The 16,637-nt window shown below is 38.3% G+C and overlaps 1 protein-coding gene across 1 annotated transcript in view; it reads left to right on the top strand.

The window, feature by feature from the left end:
• Grm5 (glutamate receptor, metabotropic 5) overlaps positions 1-16,637 on the top strand; it is a 521,558-nt gene that overhangs the window by 504,224 nt on the left and 697 nt on the right. The window contains exon 8 of the mRNA XM_013013982.1: positions 16,502-16,637. Within this exon, the coding sequence (XP_012869436.1) occupies positions 16,502-16,637 (136 nt within the window). The remainder of the gene's footprint in view (positions 1-16,501) is intronic.

Raw genomic sequence — 16,637 nt, 5'->3', positions numbered from 1 at the left:
TTCCTTGTGTTGGAAATGAACATCCCTGTCTCTGCGCTCTGCATGTTCTGTTGTAATAGGGACTTCCAACTGAGTTGTAACCCGGGGTATTTGGAACTTTGAGCCTCAAATGAGCTGTGTTGCATGAAATGAACGTGCTTTTTTTTTTTTTTTTTGCATGGGATTGGATTTCAAGAAAAGGGCTCTGGAGACAAAGATAATATGAATTGTCACCAGGAATTCCAGAAGGCTGGAGAAGCCTTATGTTAAGAAATCACACAGTAGAAGCTAAACTCTCCAAATCTAATTGATTGTGTCAGCTACGGTAAAGATCCATGGAGAGAAAAGGTGCCAGAGAAGTCTGTATTAGAGAAAGGAGGAAATCCAAGAGATCTAATGTATACTTGCAAATTTTCCCATGCGAAGAATACTGCTTGAAACACAGTCATATAACAAGAAGATACTCTAATTGGAATTTCACCCTCAAAATTTATGTTTGTTTCATCACTGGTGGGCTACTTCCCATTTTCAAAGTAATGACTCACTTTTTCCAGGGACGCTACATCACAATTGGTTGGGAATTGTTCACAGTGCAGTCTGTAAAACTGTTTTTCAGAACTATTCACTGTGCCACCTCAGTGACCATTTACAACAGCCCAAGAGGTTAGCCAACTTCATCCATGACTTTCTGAGAAAAGTGTGCATACATGCATGGCCTTCTTTTTACAGTCACTTTATACATCTAACATGAATTTCTGTGTCAGAAAGATGGGTCTCAATGGGCCATCTTAAGACTCAACAGATGAACAGGGGGCTGAATCAAGGATCTTGAGATTCTCCTAGAATGACTTCCAATTTACAGCCTAACACTGGAGATGCCCATCAAATACGGACATATAAGTTCAAAGTCTGTCACAGGCTTTCTAGGGCATTCCAATTCAGACAATTTCTAAATGTTTATTTTGAAATAGGCTATTTGTCTATAAAATGCCTTGGAACTGTTTGTGTCAAGCCTTAGGTCAAAATAATGCAATGCTCTTAGAGGTTATTATTTGGTATGATGAACTTGCAGATCTGATTGGTTCAGAGATCAGATTTACTCACAGCTATCCTGACTGCTGATGGGATTGGGGGATACAGAGGGTGAAGCACAAAGTGAAAGGGAATTCTAGATCAAACACACCAAGCTACTTTGGGTCAGCTCCAGATTTACAGTGGGGGCCAATTCAATACCTACTCCAGGAATGGTCCAACTTTTTCCTCTATCAGCAAGATTCCATGTAATGTTTGTTTCCCACTTATCTGGATACTGCCAAGGTAAATAGTAAGGGTTTTTAGACTGATATGTCTGGGGGAGATCGAGAGTAGTACTAACAACAGTAAAGGAGTTTTGTTAAAGGAATATCCTGCGCTCTAGTTAGCATAATTAAGTGGGACTAAATAATGTTTTTTTTTTCTTTCTAACTCCTCTTTCTTCTCATTTCTTTAGTAATAAGTTAAAACTAATGAAGAAAGTGGCATCAGGGAGACAGGGACAGAGAGACAGAGAGAGAAAGAGACCTAGGAAGAAAAATCCTTTAGAGCTTTTAAGAAAGCTGAAAAAAGAGTGACACTGATCAAGATGCATTGTTCTCACTGACATGTTGAATTGAAACCCCTTTGTACAACTACTTAAAGACAGCATAAGGCAAGCAAGCAAGGAAGGAAATAGGGAGGAAGGAAGGAGGGAAGGAAGGAAGAGAAAAAATGGAGGGAAGGAAGGAAGGAAGGAAGGAAAGAGAGAAAGAAAGATTTATCTGAGGGAGAAGAAATGACAAGGAGACAAAACCACAGATCAAAATTCACAAGAGCTTTGCATCATTTTTTTTCCCAACTTTATATTTGATCACATCAGTACACACATATATGTGATGATATTTATCCAGGAGAATTAGTTCAAAATGAACATTACAAGAAAATTTGCCAACGTGGAAAAAATTTCATGATAATAGTTTCTAAGTAAGGAGACAGGATATCTCAATCGGGAGTTTTCTAAGTCTGGGTTGAGAGGCTGAGACATGTCTAACTATGCATAGGAGATGTTTTGTTTGCTGCTGTTTTTTTTGCTTTTTGCCAGATCTGGCACTTGAACTCAGGGCCTTGACACTGTACTTGAGCTTCTTTGTGCTCAAAGCTAGCACTCTACCATGTCACCATTTCTGGCTTTTTCTAGGTAGTTTGTTGGAGATAAAAGTCTCATGGACTTTTCTGCAGGCTGGCTTCAAACCATAATCCTCAGATCTCAGCTAGGATTACAGGTGTGAACCACTGAAGCCCAGCTCTCTCTCTCTCTCTCTCTCTCTCTCTCTCTCTCTCTATATATATATATATATATATATACATGTATACATATGTACATTATTTTAAAAATAATATACGTGTATTATTTTAATTTCTTTTTGTCAGTTATGGAGCTTGACCTCAGGCCTTAGGCACTATCCCTGAGCTTTTGTGCTCAAGACTAGCACTCCACCACAATGCCACTTCCAGTGTTCATTCCTATCAGCTGATAAGGTCTTCTTTCTACTCCTTCCCTCACTTCCTCAATTACTTACCACATCTATTGTCATTCCTGACATTTACTCTGTGCAAATCTGAGCTGGTTCTATGGCCTTCGCTGAGTACTGAGTCTCTGAGGAAAGCTCAAATAACCACAAAAAACAATAGGGCTGGGCACCAGTGGCTCATGCCCATAATCCTGCCTACTCAGGAAGCTGACTCCTGGAAGATTGCAATTTGAAGCCAAACTGGCACAAAAATTTGTGAAACACTGTCTCTAACCAACAAGTGTCTGAGTTGGTAGTATGGCAGAAGCTATAGAATGCCAGGTATGAGTAAGCAAGCAAGCTAACAAGAGTGTCAGGTTCTGATTTCTAGCATTGTAACTGGCACAAAAACAAACAAAAATTAATACAGTTGCTCCAGGTCTTAGTGTTTATATTCTCTATGATGATGATGACTTGATGAATCATATCTGGGCTGATTCTCCAGAGCTGGGCTGTCCTGTAGAGAGAAGAATTTACACTGCTTGTAGTCAAAGGAGAGCAGAGGACTATGATGCAAATTTCACACTTGTCAGTACCTTAAACTTCTGCTCCCCTCCCTATACTCCCACACTGGGAAAGGAACGAGCATATATATGCTTGTGACACTCTACCTTCCTGAAATATTATATTGCTGCTTTTCTTTTTTAATTTAATATATATTTTTATTGTAAAGATATTGTACAGAGAGGTTACAGTTACATGAGTAAGGTAATAAGTGCATTTCCTATTGAGCATTGTTACCCCTCCTTTGTTTTTCATTACCCTCCCATCCCTCCCCACCTCCCCACTTCTTTCTCCCCTCACACCCTGAAGTTGTAAAGTTTGTTTTCAATATAGTGTCTTGTAAATCTCATTGTTACAATGGGTCAACCTTATTGTTATTTCAGCATTTTGTTATTTCCCTTCCCCTCCCAAATTAGAAAAATGTATATACAAGAAAAAAATGTATATACAAATACAGTGAAAACGGGTTATACCATGGGAGAAGAACATACAAAAGAAACAAAAAAATTTACATAGATAAAAGCTCTTGTGTTCCTATCTTGGGGTTCATTTCACTTAGCATCCTTTTTTAATTTTATATGGTCATATGTACATAGCTTTTGATCTTTTCTGAAACAACTGCCTGATTAATAAGTGGACTAAAGACTTAAAGAGAAACTTCTCTGAAGAGGAAATAAGAATGGCCAATAGATACATAAAGAAATGCTCATCTTTTCTAGCCATAAAATAAATGCAAATCAAAACAACATTGAGATTCCACCTCACCCCAGTTAGAATGGCTATAATCAAGAAGGGGATGTGGCCAAAAGGGAACCCTATTTCATTGTTGGTGGGAGTGTAAACTTGTTCAACCACTCTGAAAAGCAGTATGGAGGTTCCTCAAAAGAGTACACACATAGAGCTACTACCCTATGACTCAGCAATCCCACTTTTGGGCATTTACCCCAATGACCACAAACAAGGCCATACTAAAGTTACCAGCACAACTATGTTTATGGCAGCATTATTTACCATAGCTAAGATATGGAACCAACTCAGATGCTGCTCAGTAGATGAATGGACCAGGAAAATGTGATATATATATATATATATATATATATATATATATATATATATATGTGTGTGTGTGTGTGTGTGTGTGTGTGAATTCTATGCCTCCATCAGAAAGAATGACACCACCCATTTGTTAGGAAATGGAAAGACTTGGAAAAATTATATTAAGTGAAGTAAGCCAGGCCCAAAGAAACATAGGTCCCATGGTTTCCCTTATTTGCAATAACTAGTATATGCTGCTTTTCTTTTACATAAACTTCTTTTTTCTGTCTGGATGTAGTGTAACTTTTCATCCATTCCCACTTTCACACTGGATAGGCTACAGGTGTTTCAGACTACATCCTCCTGCTCTAGTGGTGGATTAGTCAAAGAGAGCCTTGAATAGGGAAATACTGGAGGGTACTTAAGTCCTCTTATCATGTGATTTAATGAAAGGTCAATATTGAGTACTGCTGGCTGTGGTCTCAGCAGGGGTAGTGCCAGGGGAATGCTCACTGGGATCATGTTCTCCAAGAGGAAGAGGCTCAGACACTAATCCTTTAAGTTTCTCTTTGGGGAAGGGTATCCTTTCCACAAAAGAAACTGGTAGAGCTACAGTCCTCATTGTTGTAAGAAGAAAAGAGGATGATATATTTTTAATGATGAACAAGCAGGGAGATTTTACTATAAGTAGTACATTATATCAGTTCTATAAAATATAAACTTCACACCTACTACATATAGCATCTACTTTTATTGGGCATAACTGCTTAAAGGAACCTTATAGTATCTGGTAACAGTGGGGCTCAAAAGTAGTCACTGTTAGTTTTGAATCATTTCAGAACAGAAATATGACCCCAAAATATAATGTCTACATTAGAACTGCTTCACCTGTCATTCATTCACTGATTTATTTCTTGTAGATCTCATCTATTAAGCAACTAATATGAGCCAAACATCTAAAAGATTCTATAGACAAATGAATAAACAAAACATTATGAATGCACTTGAATATCTATAGTCTATTGCAGGAGTCCGAAAAATTGGTAAGTAAGCTAGGCACTAGTGACTCATGTCTGTAATTCCAGCTATTCAAGAGGTTGATTGAGATTGAGGCTTTCAGTTCAAAATCAGCCAAGGCAGACAAATCTGAGAGACAATTAACCAGCAAAGAAACAAAAGCTGAGGTATAGTTCAAGTGGTAGAACTCTAGCCTTGAACAAGCCCCAAGACCAGCACAAAATCCTGATAAGTGAAATACCTATGAAACCTTTCCCATAGTTTATGCTTCAGATGAACTATTGTTTATACTAGAACACATTAAATTAAGACTAGTTGAAGCCAAATAATAACAATCTAAGTGGAGCCTTTAAAAAAGCAAAGGACAGGGACTGGGAATGTGGCTCAGTGGTAGAGCGCTTGCCTTGCATGCCTGAGGCCCTGGGTTCGATTCCTCAGCACCACATAAGCAAAAAGAAAAAAGCTGGAAGTGGCGCTGTGGCTCAAGTGGTAGAGTGCTAGCCTTGAGCTGAAGAGCTGAGGGACAGCGCCCAGGCCCAGAGTTCAGGCCCCACAATGGAACCCCCCCTCCAGCAAAAAAAAAAAAGCAAAGGACACAGCTTTACCTTGTTCAGTTTTCAAAGAAGGAAAAGAGTTCGCCCTTCCAGTGCAAGAGACCAGTGGATCAGCTTGGCAATATTTGAAAGTTTCTGCACTATACTTCCCCATCTTCCTCTCTAAAACCAATTCCAAATTAATACTCTGATTTATATCTAAAGAGCTAACATAAAGAAAGCAATGATAACTATAAGGAGTGTAAGTACTATGTATCACACACAATACTATTTCCTTCCTATGCCTTATGTTCTCTCAAGAACTTTTTCCTTAGCATGGTAAAGAGGAGGGAAATGAAGCTCAAGAATAGCAATTTCAGTGGGCACTGGTATATCCTGTAATCCTTGCTACTCAGGAGACTGAGACTGAGGATTGATGTTCAAATCTCTCCCGGACAGGAAAGTCCATGATATAGATTCTTATCTACAATTAACAAATAAAAAGCCTGAGTAGAAGTGTGATTCAGTGGTAGAGGCTAAGGGTCAGTATTCATACTGAGTTCAAGCCTCAGTACCAATAACAAAAAAAGAGAAGGAAGGAAGGAAGGAAGGAAGTAAAGAAGGAAGGAAGGAAGGACGGAAATGTAACACTTATTTTACTGGTACTGTGAACATCAAGTGATATTATGCAAGTCCAACACATAACATAGTACCTGGTCACAAGCAGTCAATACACGTTAGGTAGTATCACTGTTGTTCAAACCTACAGATCTGGAAAGTTTTATGTTGGGGGCAGGGAAGGGGGTGCAGGGGGAGGGGATAGTAGGTTTTGCCTTGGCTTTTCCCAGTCTGCCATCATGATTGCTTTTCTTAAAAAAACAATTCCAGAGAACTAAGTAAAACAAGAGCTAATGATAACAAAGAGATTCAATGATGTAATTTTCATATTGTAAAATTTAACTTATCCTATTGTTACTTATAAAAGCTTATAAAGGTAAGGTGGCTCAGTGGTAGAGTGCTTGCCTTGCATGCATGAGGCCCTGGGTTCGATTCCTCAGCACCACATAAGAAAAAAGAAAAAAGCCGGAAGTGGCGCTGTGGCTCAAGTGGTAGAGTGCTAGCCTTGAGCTGAAGAGCTGAGGGACAGCGCCCAGGCCCAGAGTTCAGGCCCCACGACCGGACCAAAAAAAAAATTTTAAATTTAAAAAAAGCTTACAAAAGCACCCAACATTTATAGGGTACTTAGACATACCAAACACTTTGTTAAGTCCTCAATCTGTACATTTCTTTTGGTTTTTGGAAAAGGAAAATGGTAGATCCTTAATTTGAGCACAACTCAATCTGATTCTGGAATTCATACTACCTCTTCGATGATTTCTGCTAACTAGGATAAAATTTAAAGTCACACATTCTGAATTCAAGGCCCTTCCCAAAAAAGATAAGTGTCACCCCTTCCCCCCATCTTCACTTCCTCTGCTTCAACATTGCAAATATCTTACTATCCTCCATACATGTAGATTTCTCTGAACAGCAGCTATTTGTGGTATGCTCTGTTTCTACCTGGATTTTCCATCCTTTTCTCCCCTTTCTGTCCATCCTTTCCTCCCCTTTCTGTCCATCCTTTCCATTCTTACTTAGGTTTTAAATCCTAGCTCTTTCTTTTTTGGGTATGAATACTGGAGCTTGAACTTGGGGCCTTATATGCTTTCTTGGCTTTTACTCTTGAAAAAGTTTGGCTTTACTATGTGAGCATACCTACATTTCTGGCACTTCGCTTGTTAATTAGGAGTAAGACTCTTGGGAACATTTCTGCCCAGTTTGGGTTTGAACTGTGATTCTCATCTCAGTCTTCTGAGTAGCTAGGATTATAGGTGTGAACCACTAGCCAACACAAATCACTAATTTCTGGGAGTAGAGTATATTTATGAATGGTTAAATTTGATAGTCTTCTTCCACTCATGAAAAGCATAAGACAAAACAGGCATAACAGGAATGCTGAGATCCCATGATATTTGTTTCAGTTTTTGTTCAGTTATCATCTCATTTACCTCTTTTTTAACTGGGGGAGGGAGTAGCTGGGCAAAGGTTTTTGTGAGACTATTATCCTTGACTGCAAATAAATGTCACAAATCTCTCTTTTTTGCCTCTTTCTCTTTCATATGCATACAGGCTTTGTAGAAAACTGAACAACTACAAACATATTTGCATTTAATTTAAAATAATTTAGGTGCTAATGACTCACATCTGTAATGCTAGCTATTCAGGAGGCTGAGGTCTGAGGATCGTGGTTCAAAGCCAGCTAGGGCAGGAACATCCATGAGATGTATCTCCAATTCACCACTAGAAAACTGGAAGTCACCCTATAGCAGTACCTTGAGTGATGAAGCTTAGGGGCAGTGCTCAGATCCTGAGTTCAAGCCCTACAACTAACAAAAAAAATTAAGATAAAACGAAATAGTGTATTTGATAGCTTATGATTTCTTGTGGAAAGAAAAAGATTTAAATGTTTTCTGATATAAAAAGTGTCAAGCCAGAAAAGAAAATGTTCCAGATGGGAGAATAAAGATTGAAGGAGCTGGGCACCAACAAAAACAAAAAACAAAACAAACAAACAAAAAAGATGAAGGATACGTTCTGATTGTTATCTTGCTTCATGAGAGAAATAATTTGCAATTGTGTCCACTGACTCTCATTTTGTATTTCTATTAGGTCAGTATTACTGAAATGTAGGTAGAAGTTATTAAGCAAAGCTGACTGCTGTCAAATTTTAAGTCAACCATTTCATCTAATTCCATGTTTTATGAGTCACTTAAGCAGATTCTTCAACACACACTAATTTAGAATCAAAAGCAAATTTATTTACACAAGTCAGCACATCTCATATAGCAAATTCAAAGGTACATGTGTAGTACTCAAGTTTCCCAACAAGACACCCCAACAAGACATCCAGCTCACAGATGTCAGGAATGCAGCCCAGACATGCAGATCTGCTGGGTACTTAAGGACACAAGCCACCTGCAGGTGACATTTTTTGCAATAAGCCAGAGCTAACAAGCTGGGGGTACAGAAATGAGAATTACAGAGCAGGAATTTGCCATTTGTTACTTGGTTTCCCTCTCACCCATTTCTCAGATTTTGCGGAGGTCAGGCTTGATTCTGGTTATTTAGGTCACTCTGCCTTCTGTGTCGCCCCTGGCCTGGAGAGTCCTCCAAGGTGGATACTAATTGTTTTATTACTATTTACTGAATTCCAGTAACTCGATGTTTAACTAAGTTACTTCAAATCTTTATCTCTGGAATTTTCCCTTTAATGACTAACCTGGAGTTTCTACAAGGAGATTCTGCCTTTAATGTTTTGTCGTTTGCTTATAGTATGCTAGCAGATTTTTTAAACTGGGTTCTATTAGTTGGGTGTATGCCTGGGAGCTTGCAGACTTACTGAGAGAGTGGGCTACTAAGCTATGGGGATACACACTCTTCCTCCCCCCAAGAGAGAAGGGCTCAAAGGAGAGAGTAAATTTCCTCCCCTGACTGAGGCCAGACAGCAGGAAGGACCTCCTGCCAGTCAACAGTAGTACGGATGCCCTAATTTTGATGGGGGTCACCACATATGAAACAGATGTTCTATACCTTACAGAAGTTTTGCACCTTGTACTTCACGTTCCTTTGATAGATTTGGGACTCAGTTGCCTCATTTATTTGGACTTGGGCAACTTAGTGAAGTTCCATATCAGCTTCTTCACATCTACAGATTAATGACACCTCTTTAGTTTATAAGGTGAGAAGCCGTATTTTGAGAGTTCAAATCTTGGAATCTTTATTAAAAGACCAGTGACTGCATGGTAGACTCCTGTCTCAAAGACAAGCAGCCAGCAAATACACTGAACAAAGTTAAGAAACTGGAGCCCTGGAGTCCAGAGAGGAAAGAAAGAACAAAAACCAATACAAACAAACCAATTCAGCTCCAATGGAGAGCTGAAGTGGGATGCCATGGTGACCAGAGAAGAGCCAGGAGCCAGGAGCCAGGACAGGAACACAGAGATGTGGCATGGTGGAAGGCAACTGAGCTGGTCAGGGCTCAAATAGATCAGGTCAGGGGACAAGGATACAGGAAACTCCCAGTCCCAGGTATTAGATTGATAGATTTGGTAATCTATTATCCAAGTCCCTGCCCCTGCCACCTGGGAGGGTTGGGCTTCACCTTCCTCCACCATGAAGACAAGATGCCAGACCCCATCATCCACCATGTGGCCAAGATAGCACTGGTCAGACCTGATCGCCCTATTTCATCTTACACCAAGCATTCAGGATGACAAAATTCCCTTAATTTTCCTGAAATTCCCAGCCCACCTATTCTGCACAGAGCACCAGGTATGAGCAAATAAATACACACACAGATACTGCCCTGGGGCTGCTCCAGATTCAGTGCAAGAGTTGACTTGTAAGTAAGTAAAATGAAGGTCGAGTATGATAGTGTCGGTGTTTCAGGGTGAGCATTAAAGTTCTATTCAAATCGAGCTATGTTATTCTCTTGGGACTCTCCTCTGCCACCCACCAACCCTAATCCCATGTTTTATGCAAGCTTTAAATCAAGCTGAATTCCTCCACACAGTCTTGCTGGCTGCACAAGCCCACAGATACAAAACAGCTGTGTCTTGTTTTGTTCTCTCTTTCCTAAATTGTAATCTAAGCTTTTTAGTGATCACTGGATAAAATCATGTCCCGTTTTAGAAACAAAATGCACAATACTAAAACACCTTCTGATCTTAGTTGGAAACACTTCAGCTAAAGCTGACTTAATATTAGGAGATGGAGCAATTTCAAGATCTGAGTTCAGGTAAAGGGCTTATGGAACAAAAGAAAGACCTCAATTGGGAGACAAAACTTGGATGTTTGTGTGTCCTAGCCTGCTGTGTTAAATGTTATCTCTCTGTAGAGAGAAGCATCAGCAGGCACTCTGTCACCCACCTTGGTGGTCAAGTAACTCTTTGTAAAAGCCTCTTGTTATCAAAGATGGGTTTAAATGGGGCTAAAATGTTCTCCTTCCACAAGGGCTTTTTTAAGGGCCTGAGAAGAAATATTTCCTGGGAAAGTTTCATCCTGGAAACTATAATAAATACAGTCACTGCCTCCAAGAGCAAGATAATAATCCTTAACCCAGGACTATGGTAAAGTTTTCATGGGATTCAATAGATGGAATTAATTTATTTGCCATATACATAATACAAATATACCCCAGATTGTTTATCTGTACTGTTCTAACTGTCCCAAGTTTTAGGCCTCATTAAACTCTACTTTATTTGAAAATCTTGTCTTGAAACTTCATTCCCAGGTTACAACTTTTCCTTTGAATTCCTCTAATTTCCATGAGAAAGACCAAATGAACAAAAAGAAAGGTCTCTATTTTCACAACAATTTTCTTACCAATACAGTGTTTTCCATCCTCATTTTTGTCATAGTCTTTAGTACTTTATTATTATATCCCTATACTATTAAAAAACAAATAAAAACTTCTTGAATCTACCTTAGAGACCACTATTTGGCTCAAGTTGGTTCTTTTTATTCTGCAATCACTGAAGAATTAATGGACAAATATCATCTAACTTTTAATATTTTCTTGAAGTAGAAACAGGGCTGGGGCCAGATCATGAATAAGGTCATGACTAAACTAAAGGGAGGATTTAGGGAGATGATGACATGGTGCCTGTATTCAAATTTTGTGTCGACTTAGGAAAAGAAGACCAAATATATAAACATTGAATAATAAAGCAATTTTATGGTTAGAGACTAAACAAGAATAGAGCCATAAGCATTGCTTTGTGCATTCATTTACTGATCTATTCATTATAGATATATGTACATTACATTTTAATCTACCAATCAGTTGTTCTGGTCAAATAAATTAACAAGATAACTGTTCCAGTCATTATAAGAAGACCAAAAGTAATTACTATTGAGTTGTTCACATAGAAGAAGAGAGCAGATTCTTGTAGGTTGGGGGTAGCCGAGAAGAATTTTTATAGTAGGTAAACAGTCCAAACTACATCTTCTGAAAACATGAATTCCACTGCGCTCCACACAGTCAAATGAGACTATTAGTTATCTCTGTACAACTCTTATAGATGTCTGAACTTTTGTTACTGTTAGCAATCATGGAGGACAATGTCCATTCCTCTATTTTAGTATTTTATCACAGTGTATCAATTACTGAGAGCCTGCATGCATTGTATCTATGCAGCTTTCTCTGACCATTACTGCTGGAAATAGTGTTCTTCTGGTGAAGTTGTGAATCCCTTGTGATGTGTATGCCCAGACCTTTTTCTTGTGTTTTGCTGCTATCCTTCTGTCCCTGTCCTTGCTTTTGTCAGCTTTCCACCTGTCTGTCCACATCTTGATTACAAGGTCTTAGGAAAAAGAATAGCAACCCATCTTCACCAAAATACCACAAATAATTCTTATCATTATTCTTTAACTATATTCTCTGCTGAATTCAATCTTACCTTCTTTGAAAGATCTTTCATATATCAGTAACCATTATCTACAGGATACAGAGTCATTAGTAAATGAAAATAACCTATGAAAATAACATATGATATGTTGTTGCCACTATTTATTCAAATACCAATATTTTCATAAGAATCTAAGTTTATGGTTATCCCTAACAGTTAGTACAGAGTTCCCAATTATTGGAATTCCAAAACGGAATGAAAATGAAAGAATTAAAACCACCCATAGGAAAGATGTCTTGAAGAAAATGGCTGAGAATTGTCATATAATATATGGCCACATTTATGATTTATATTGTTGTAGGCATTAAATGCCTCTATCATCAGGCTATCAATCATTATCTCTGAAACTTGGTGCTATTTGAGTTAATGACCAAGAGAGATATAATGCAGTGTGCTTTCCTTGATGCATGAGTAGTGCATGATTAAAATGAACAGAGACATGGGGTAAGACAATATAAGTCAAATGACTATCTTATCTACTTAAGACACCTATCATTTCCAGACACCTCTGGAAGCTGTTCTCAGAAGGAAGAATAGCTTAAAAAGAAAACACAAACAGTATCATGATACAGAAATTAAGAATTGTGAGTTATGAGAGAGTATATTCCTCTAACTTTACCACATGCTAATTCTGCAACTGGGTAAATCAAATCTCATAAGCTCACTATGCCATAGCTTTATCATCTTTAGAAAGGAGTTCATCCTACTACCTCTGACAGTGTGTCACTAAAAGTTCTTTACAAATACTATACAAATATAAAATGGTATCATTTTGATTATTGTATCTATATTAGGTAATCTGATTCTTTATATCCTTTTATTCAAGTATCTTTCTCTATGCATACCTTCTTTATGCATACCGTCTTAATGAATGTATCAAATAGCTGTTTGTATTTTTTCTATCAATAAAATAGCTACTTACATCTATTTGTGTTATAACTGAGAGGATTTATATAGATGCTTCAACAACTTTCATACATATTTTAGGGCGTTCTTTAGTATAGTTTGTAAAATCAATTTGTCAGATTTTAGGCAAAGAGCAGGAAGAAAGACATTCAACTTCTTTGAAATGTTTGAATGTAACCAATATCAAATTTTGGTGGGCTTTTTATTTGTTATGTTGTTATTGTTGTTTGTGCTGGTACTGGGACTTGAACTCTAGGCCTTATGCTCTTGCTGGAATTTCTTCCTCATATCTCCTGCTCCACTTACAAAATGCCTCCATTTTCAGTTGATGCTGGCTATTTAGACATAAAAGTTTCTTGACTTTGTTTGCCTGAGTTGGCTCAGAACCAATCAACTTCAGATCTCAGCTTCCTGAGTAGCTAGTATTATACATGTGAGCCACTAGCTCCAGGACCAAATTACTCTGATTTAAAATGTATTACCAGGATTAGGGAAATAGTGTGTGCTAGAGTGTTTCCCTAGAAAGTGAGGCACTGGGTTCAAAACCTGTAGTTTCTGGCTTTATAATTCAAGTCAAAATAAAATGGATTGGGGAAAGGGCTTAAGAAAATCGAAGAAAATGCATCACTGAAAATTTTCTGCTTAAAATAATCTTAATTTATGAGGTCTTTTCTTTTGCCTAATATTTTCTGATGTCATTCTATAAGCATCATTTGTTAATGCCACTTGCTAATGCTATTTCAGGATTTTTAAGCAATATTTTTGTTTTTGAATCTTATAATCATTGTATCTCCCTTCAGGCTATCCCTTAAACCAAAATACATGAACAAGAGCTGTTCAATAATGAAGACCATTTTTAATAAAACACATTTGTTAACTTTTGGAGAGTATATTTGATTACTTCAATGCCCTAGAACTGCAAGTTTTGGACACGCTAATAAATCACACAACAGAAAATAAGAGTTTAGATTTTCTAATTCAGCAAAAAAAAATAAGAATTTTAGTTGTTTATATGTTGTTGATCCAACTCTAAGCAAGCTTGAGGGTGTGATAAACCACATACGTTATTCAACTGACATTTAATATGGATACAAAAACTGTAAATCCCACACACACTTTTGATGGTCAGACTTGATTTAAGTGTTCTTCCTAGTGAGGGCAAGCTGTTGTAGAAAGCTCTAATTTCTTCAGGTCCGGGCAGATGAATAAAGAAACTAGAAGTCATTGAAGTTTTGACATTCACAGATTGCTTAAAATGAATAAATTATTTAAGTGCCTTCATGGAAGAGACAGAAAGGAAGAATAAACTGCTGAGAATACAGGTAGAAGGTATCATTTTGGAAAACCTAAAATGTAAACAAAAAAAAATTAACAGATTAAAAAAAAACTCTCCAATAACATTATTGAAATTGCATTTTTCCCCCTGAGAAATAAAGAGCAATACATTAGATTGAACAGTATTAAGTTTTGAGAAGGGGTAAAAGGTCCATGAAAAGATAATTATTGGCTCCCTCCTTAGATGCAGCAAACTGATTTGTCCTGTCCTTGTCCCCATCTTTCTCTTGCTCTTCCAATAGCCAGTATATATTCAGGGAAAGGTGAATGAAATACTATAGACAGGTAAAGAAAAGTTCCCCTTGTTTTCTCTTCCTACAAGCCACAGGAAAAAATAAATAACTCTGAAGTTGGAGGGAAAATCTTACCTTAAATAACAAACATAACTTCTTACCTCAGGTCAATGGGAGGGTTAATATTTGTATTTTCAGAAGTGCAACGCTTTACTCTCATGTGTGATCCTATTGGTTTTCCCAAAAGGTGAGTAGGGATGTTTATTTCTTCCATTTTATGCTAGAGAAAAAAAAAAAAGACAGAAGTGGTAAGTGGTTTGCTGAGCATCTACCAAGGCCATGTTTTAGCCTTGCAATCTGGGCCTATCTCCTTTTCAATACTCATACTTTTACAATAGTTCTCACCACTGGGAATTTTACAAACACACATATTCAGAATTCTCTTGTGACTGTCATTGTATTATCAAGATCTGTGTTTTCATATTTAGTTAATAAAATATTTTATATATGGAATACTATTGATTAAAGAGAGCTACATGATAAGTAGGAAAATCTATAAGAGAAAAATAGAATTTCATTTAAATGAAATTACTTTTTGAAATTTAAGTCTGAGAAAAAAATTTATTCATGAAATGTTTATCCATTCAAATTATTAGTACCAAAATATTATTGGGCACCTGCCATATTCTAGACAATGCACTGGGTACTAGGCACATAACAGAAAATAACAAATCCTGTCTGTGCCTTCATGTTGCCCCATCTAGCAGATGTGATGGATATATGACCAAAAGATACTAAAGGTCTAATATAGGGTCTGTGGAAATCCAGCCTAGTTGGATGTATAGTTAGAAGAGACTAAGAAAGTGAAGTGAAGCATAGTAGGAAAAGGAAGGAAGGAAGGAAGGAAGGAAGGAAGGGAGGGAGGGAGGGAGGGAGGGAGGGAGGGAGGGAGGGAAAAGTAAAGAAGAGGAGGAAGGAATTGTGCTTGAGCAAAAAGGAAGGAAATTGATGAGATAAGGAAGCATAATGAGAATTTCACGAAGAGAAAAAATGTTGAATTTATTGAAAGAGATATGATCTAAGTTGACATTTCATGTGAGAAAAGACAGCCCTTAGGATCATGGAACTCAACTCTTGTTAAAATAGCTTAGGTAAAAGAGAAACTCCTGGAAAGGTGTTATAGCTTTGGCACATATATTACTTTGGACTACTTTCTCTTCTTAGACTAAGGTTGGAAACGGCATTGGGTCCATATTTCTATTTTCCAACCTGCTGTGTTTAGATGGAACACAAAACCTGAGCGTCCTGACACCATCTCCTATGGTAACCTCCAAATCCACATCTGCCACATGTACACTGCGCCTTAGTGCACCCTTAAGAGATCATTTTTCCAAACCTCCAAGATGGCAGATTCAGAATTAAAACCTAGAGTTTAGGGTCTTTTGTTCATTCTACGGTTCCAAAACACCACGGAGTGTCTCTGTTAGTTGAAGAAACCTACCAATCCATCCTGTTAGACTTCTACTGACGCTAAACAATGTCTGTAAAAGTCTCACCTCTCCACCACCGAGCCACAACTCCACTTCCGGCTCTTGGCAGTTTACTTGGAGGTACGGGTCTCTTGCATTTACTTATTAGAACTGACTTGGAACCAGGATCCTCAGGTCTTGGCCTCCCGAGTAGCTAGGATTCCAGGCATGCGCCACCAGCGCCTGGCTATGCCGTCCTTCACTAGCTGGGTTGTTCCCAGAAGAATAGGATCTATTCTGGACCCCAAAACCACCCACCAGTGGGGAATCGACACGGAAGCCCTCGCCCGGGGGTACCTCGCTGAGTCACCTCTCTCCTCTTTCTTCTCCCCACAGCTCCAATGGAAAGTCGGTTACCTGGGCGCAGAATGAGAAGAGCAGCCGCGGCCAGCACCTGTGGCAGCGGCTGTCGGTGCACATCAACAAGAAGGAGAATCCCAACCAGACGGCCGTGATCAAGCCCTTCCCGAAG

Source organism: Dipodomys ordii, unplaced genomic scaffold (assembly GCF_000151885.1).
Source record: "Dipodomys ordii isolate 6190 unplaced genomic scaffold, Dord_2.0 Scaffold22, whole genome shotgun sequence".
Classification (NCBI taxonomy): domain Eukaryota; kingdom Metazoa; phylum Chordata; class Mammalia; order Rodentia; family Heteromyidae; genus Dipodomys; species Dipodomys ordii.
Note: the sequence above shows the minus strand (reverse complement) of the source record. Positions and strands in the feature narration are given on the sequence as shown.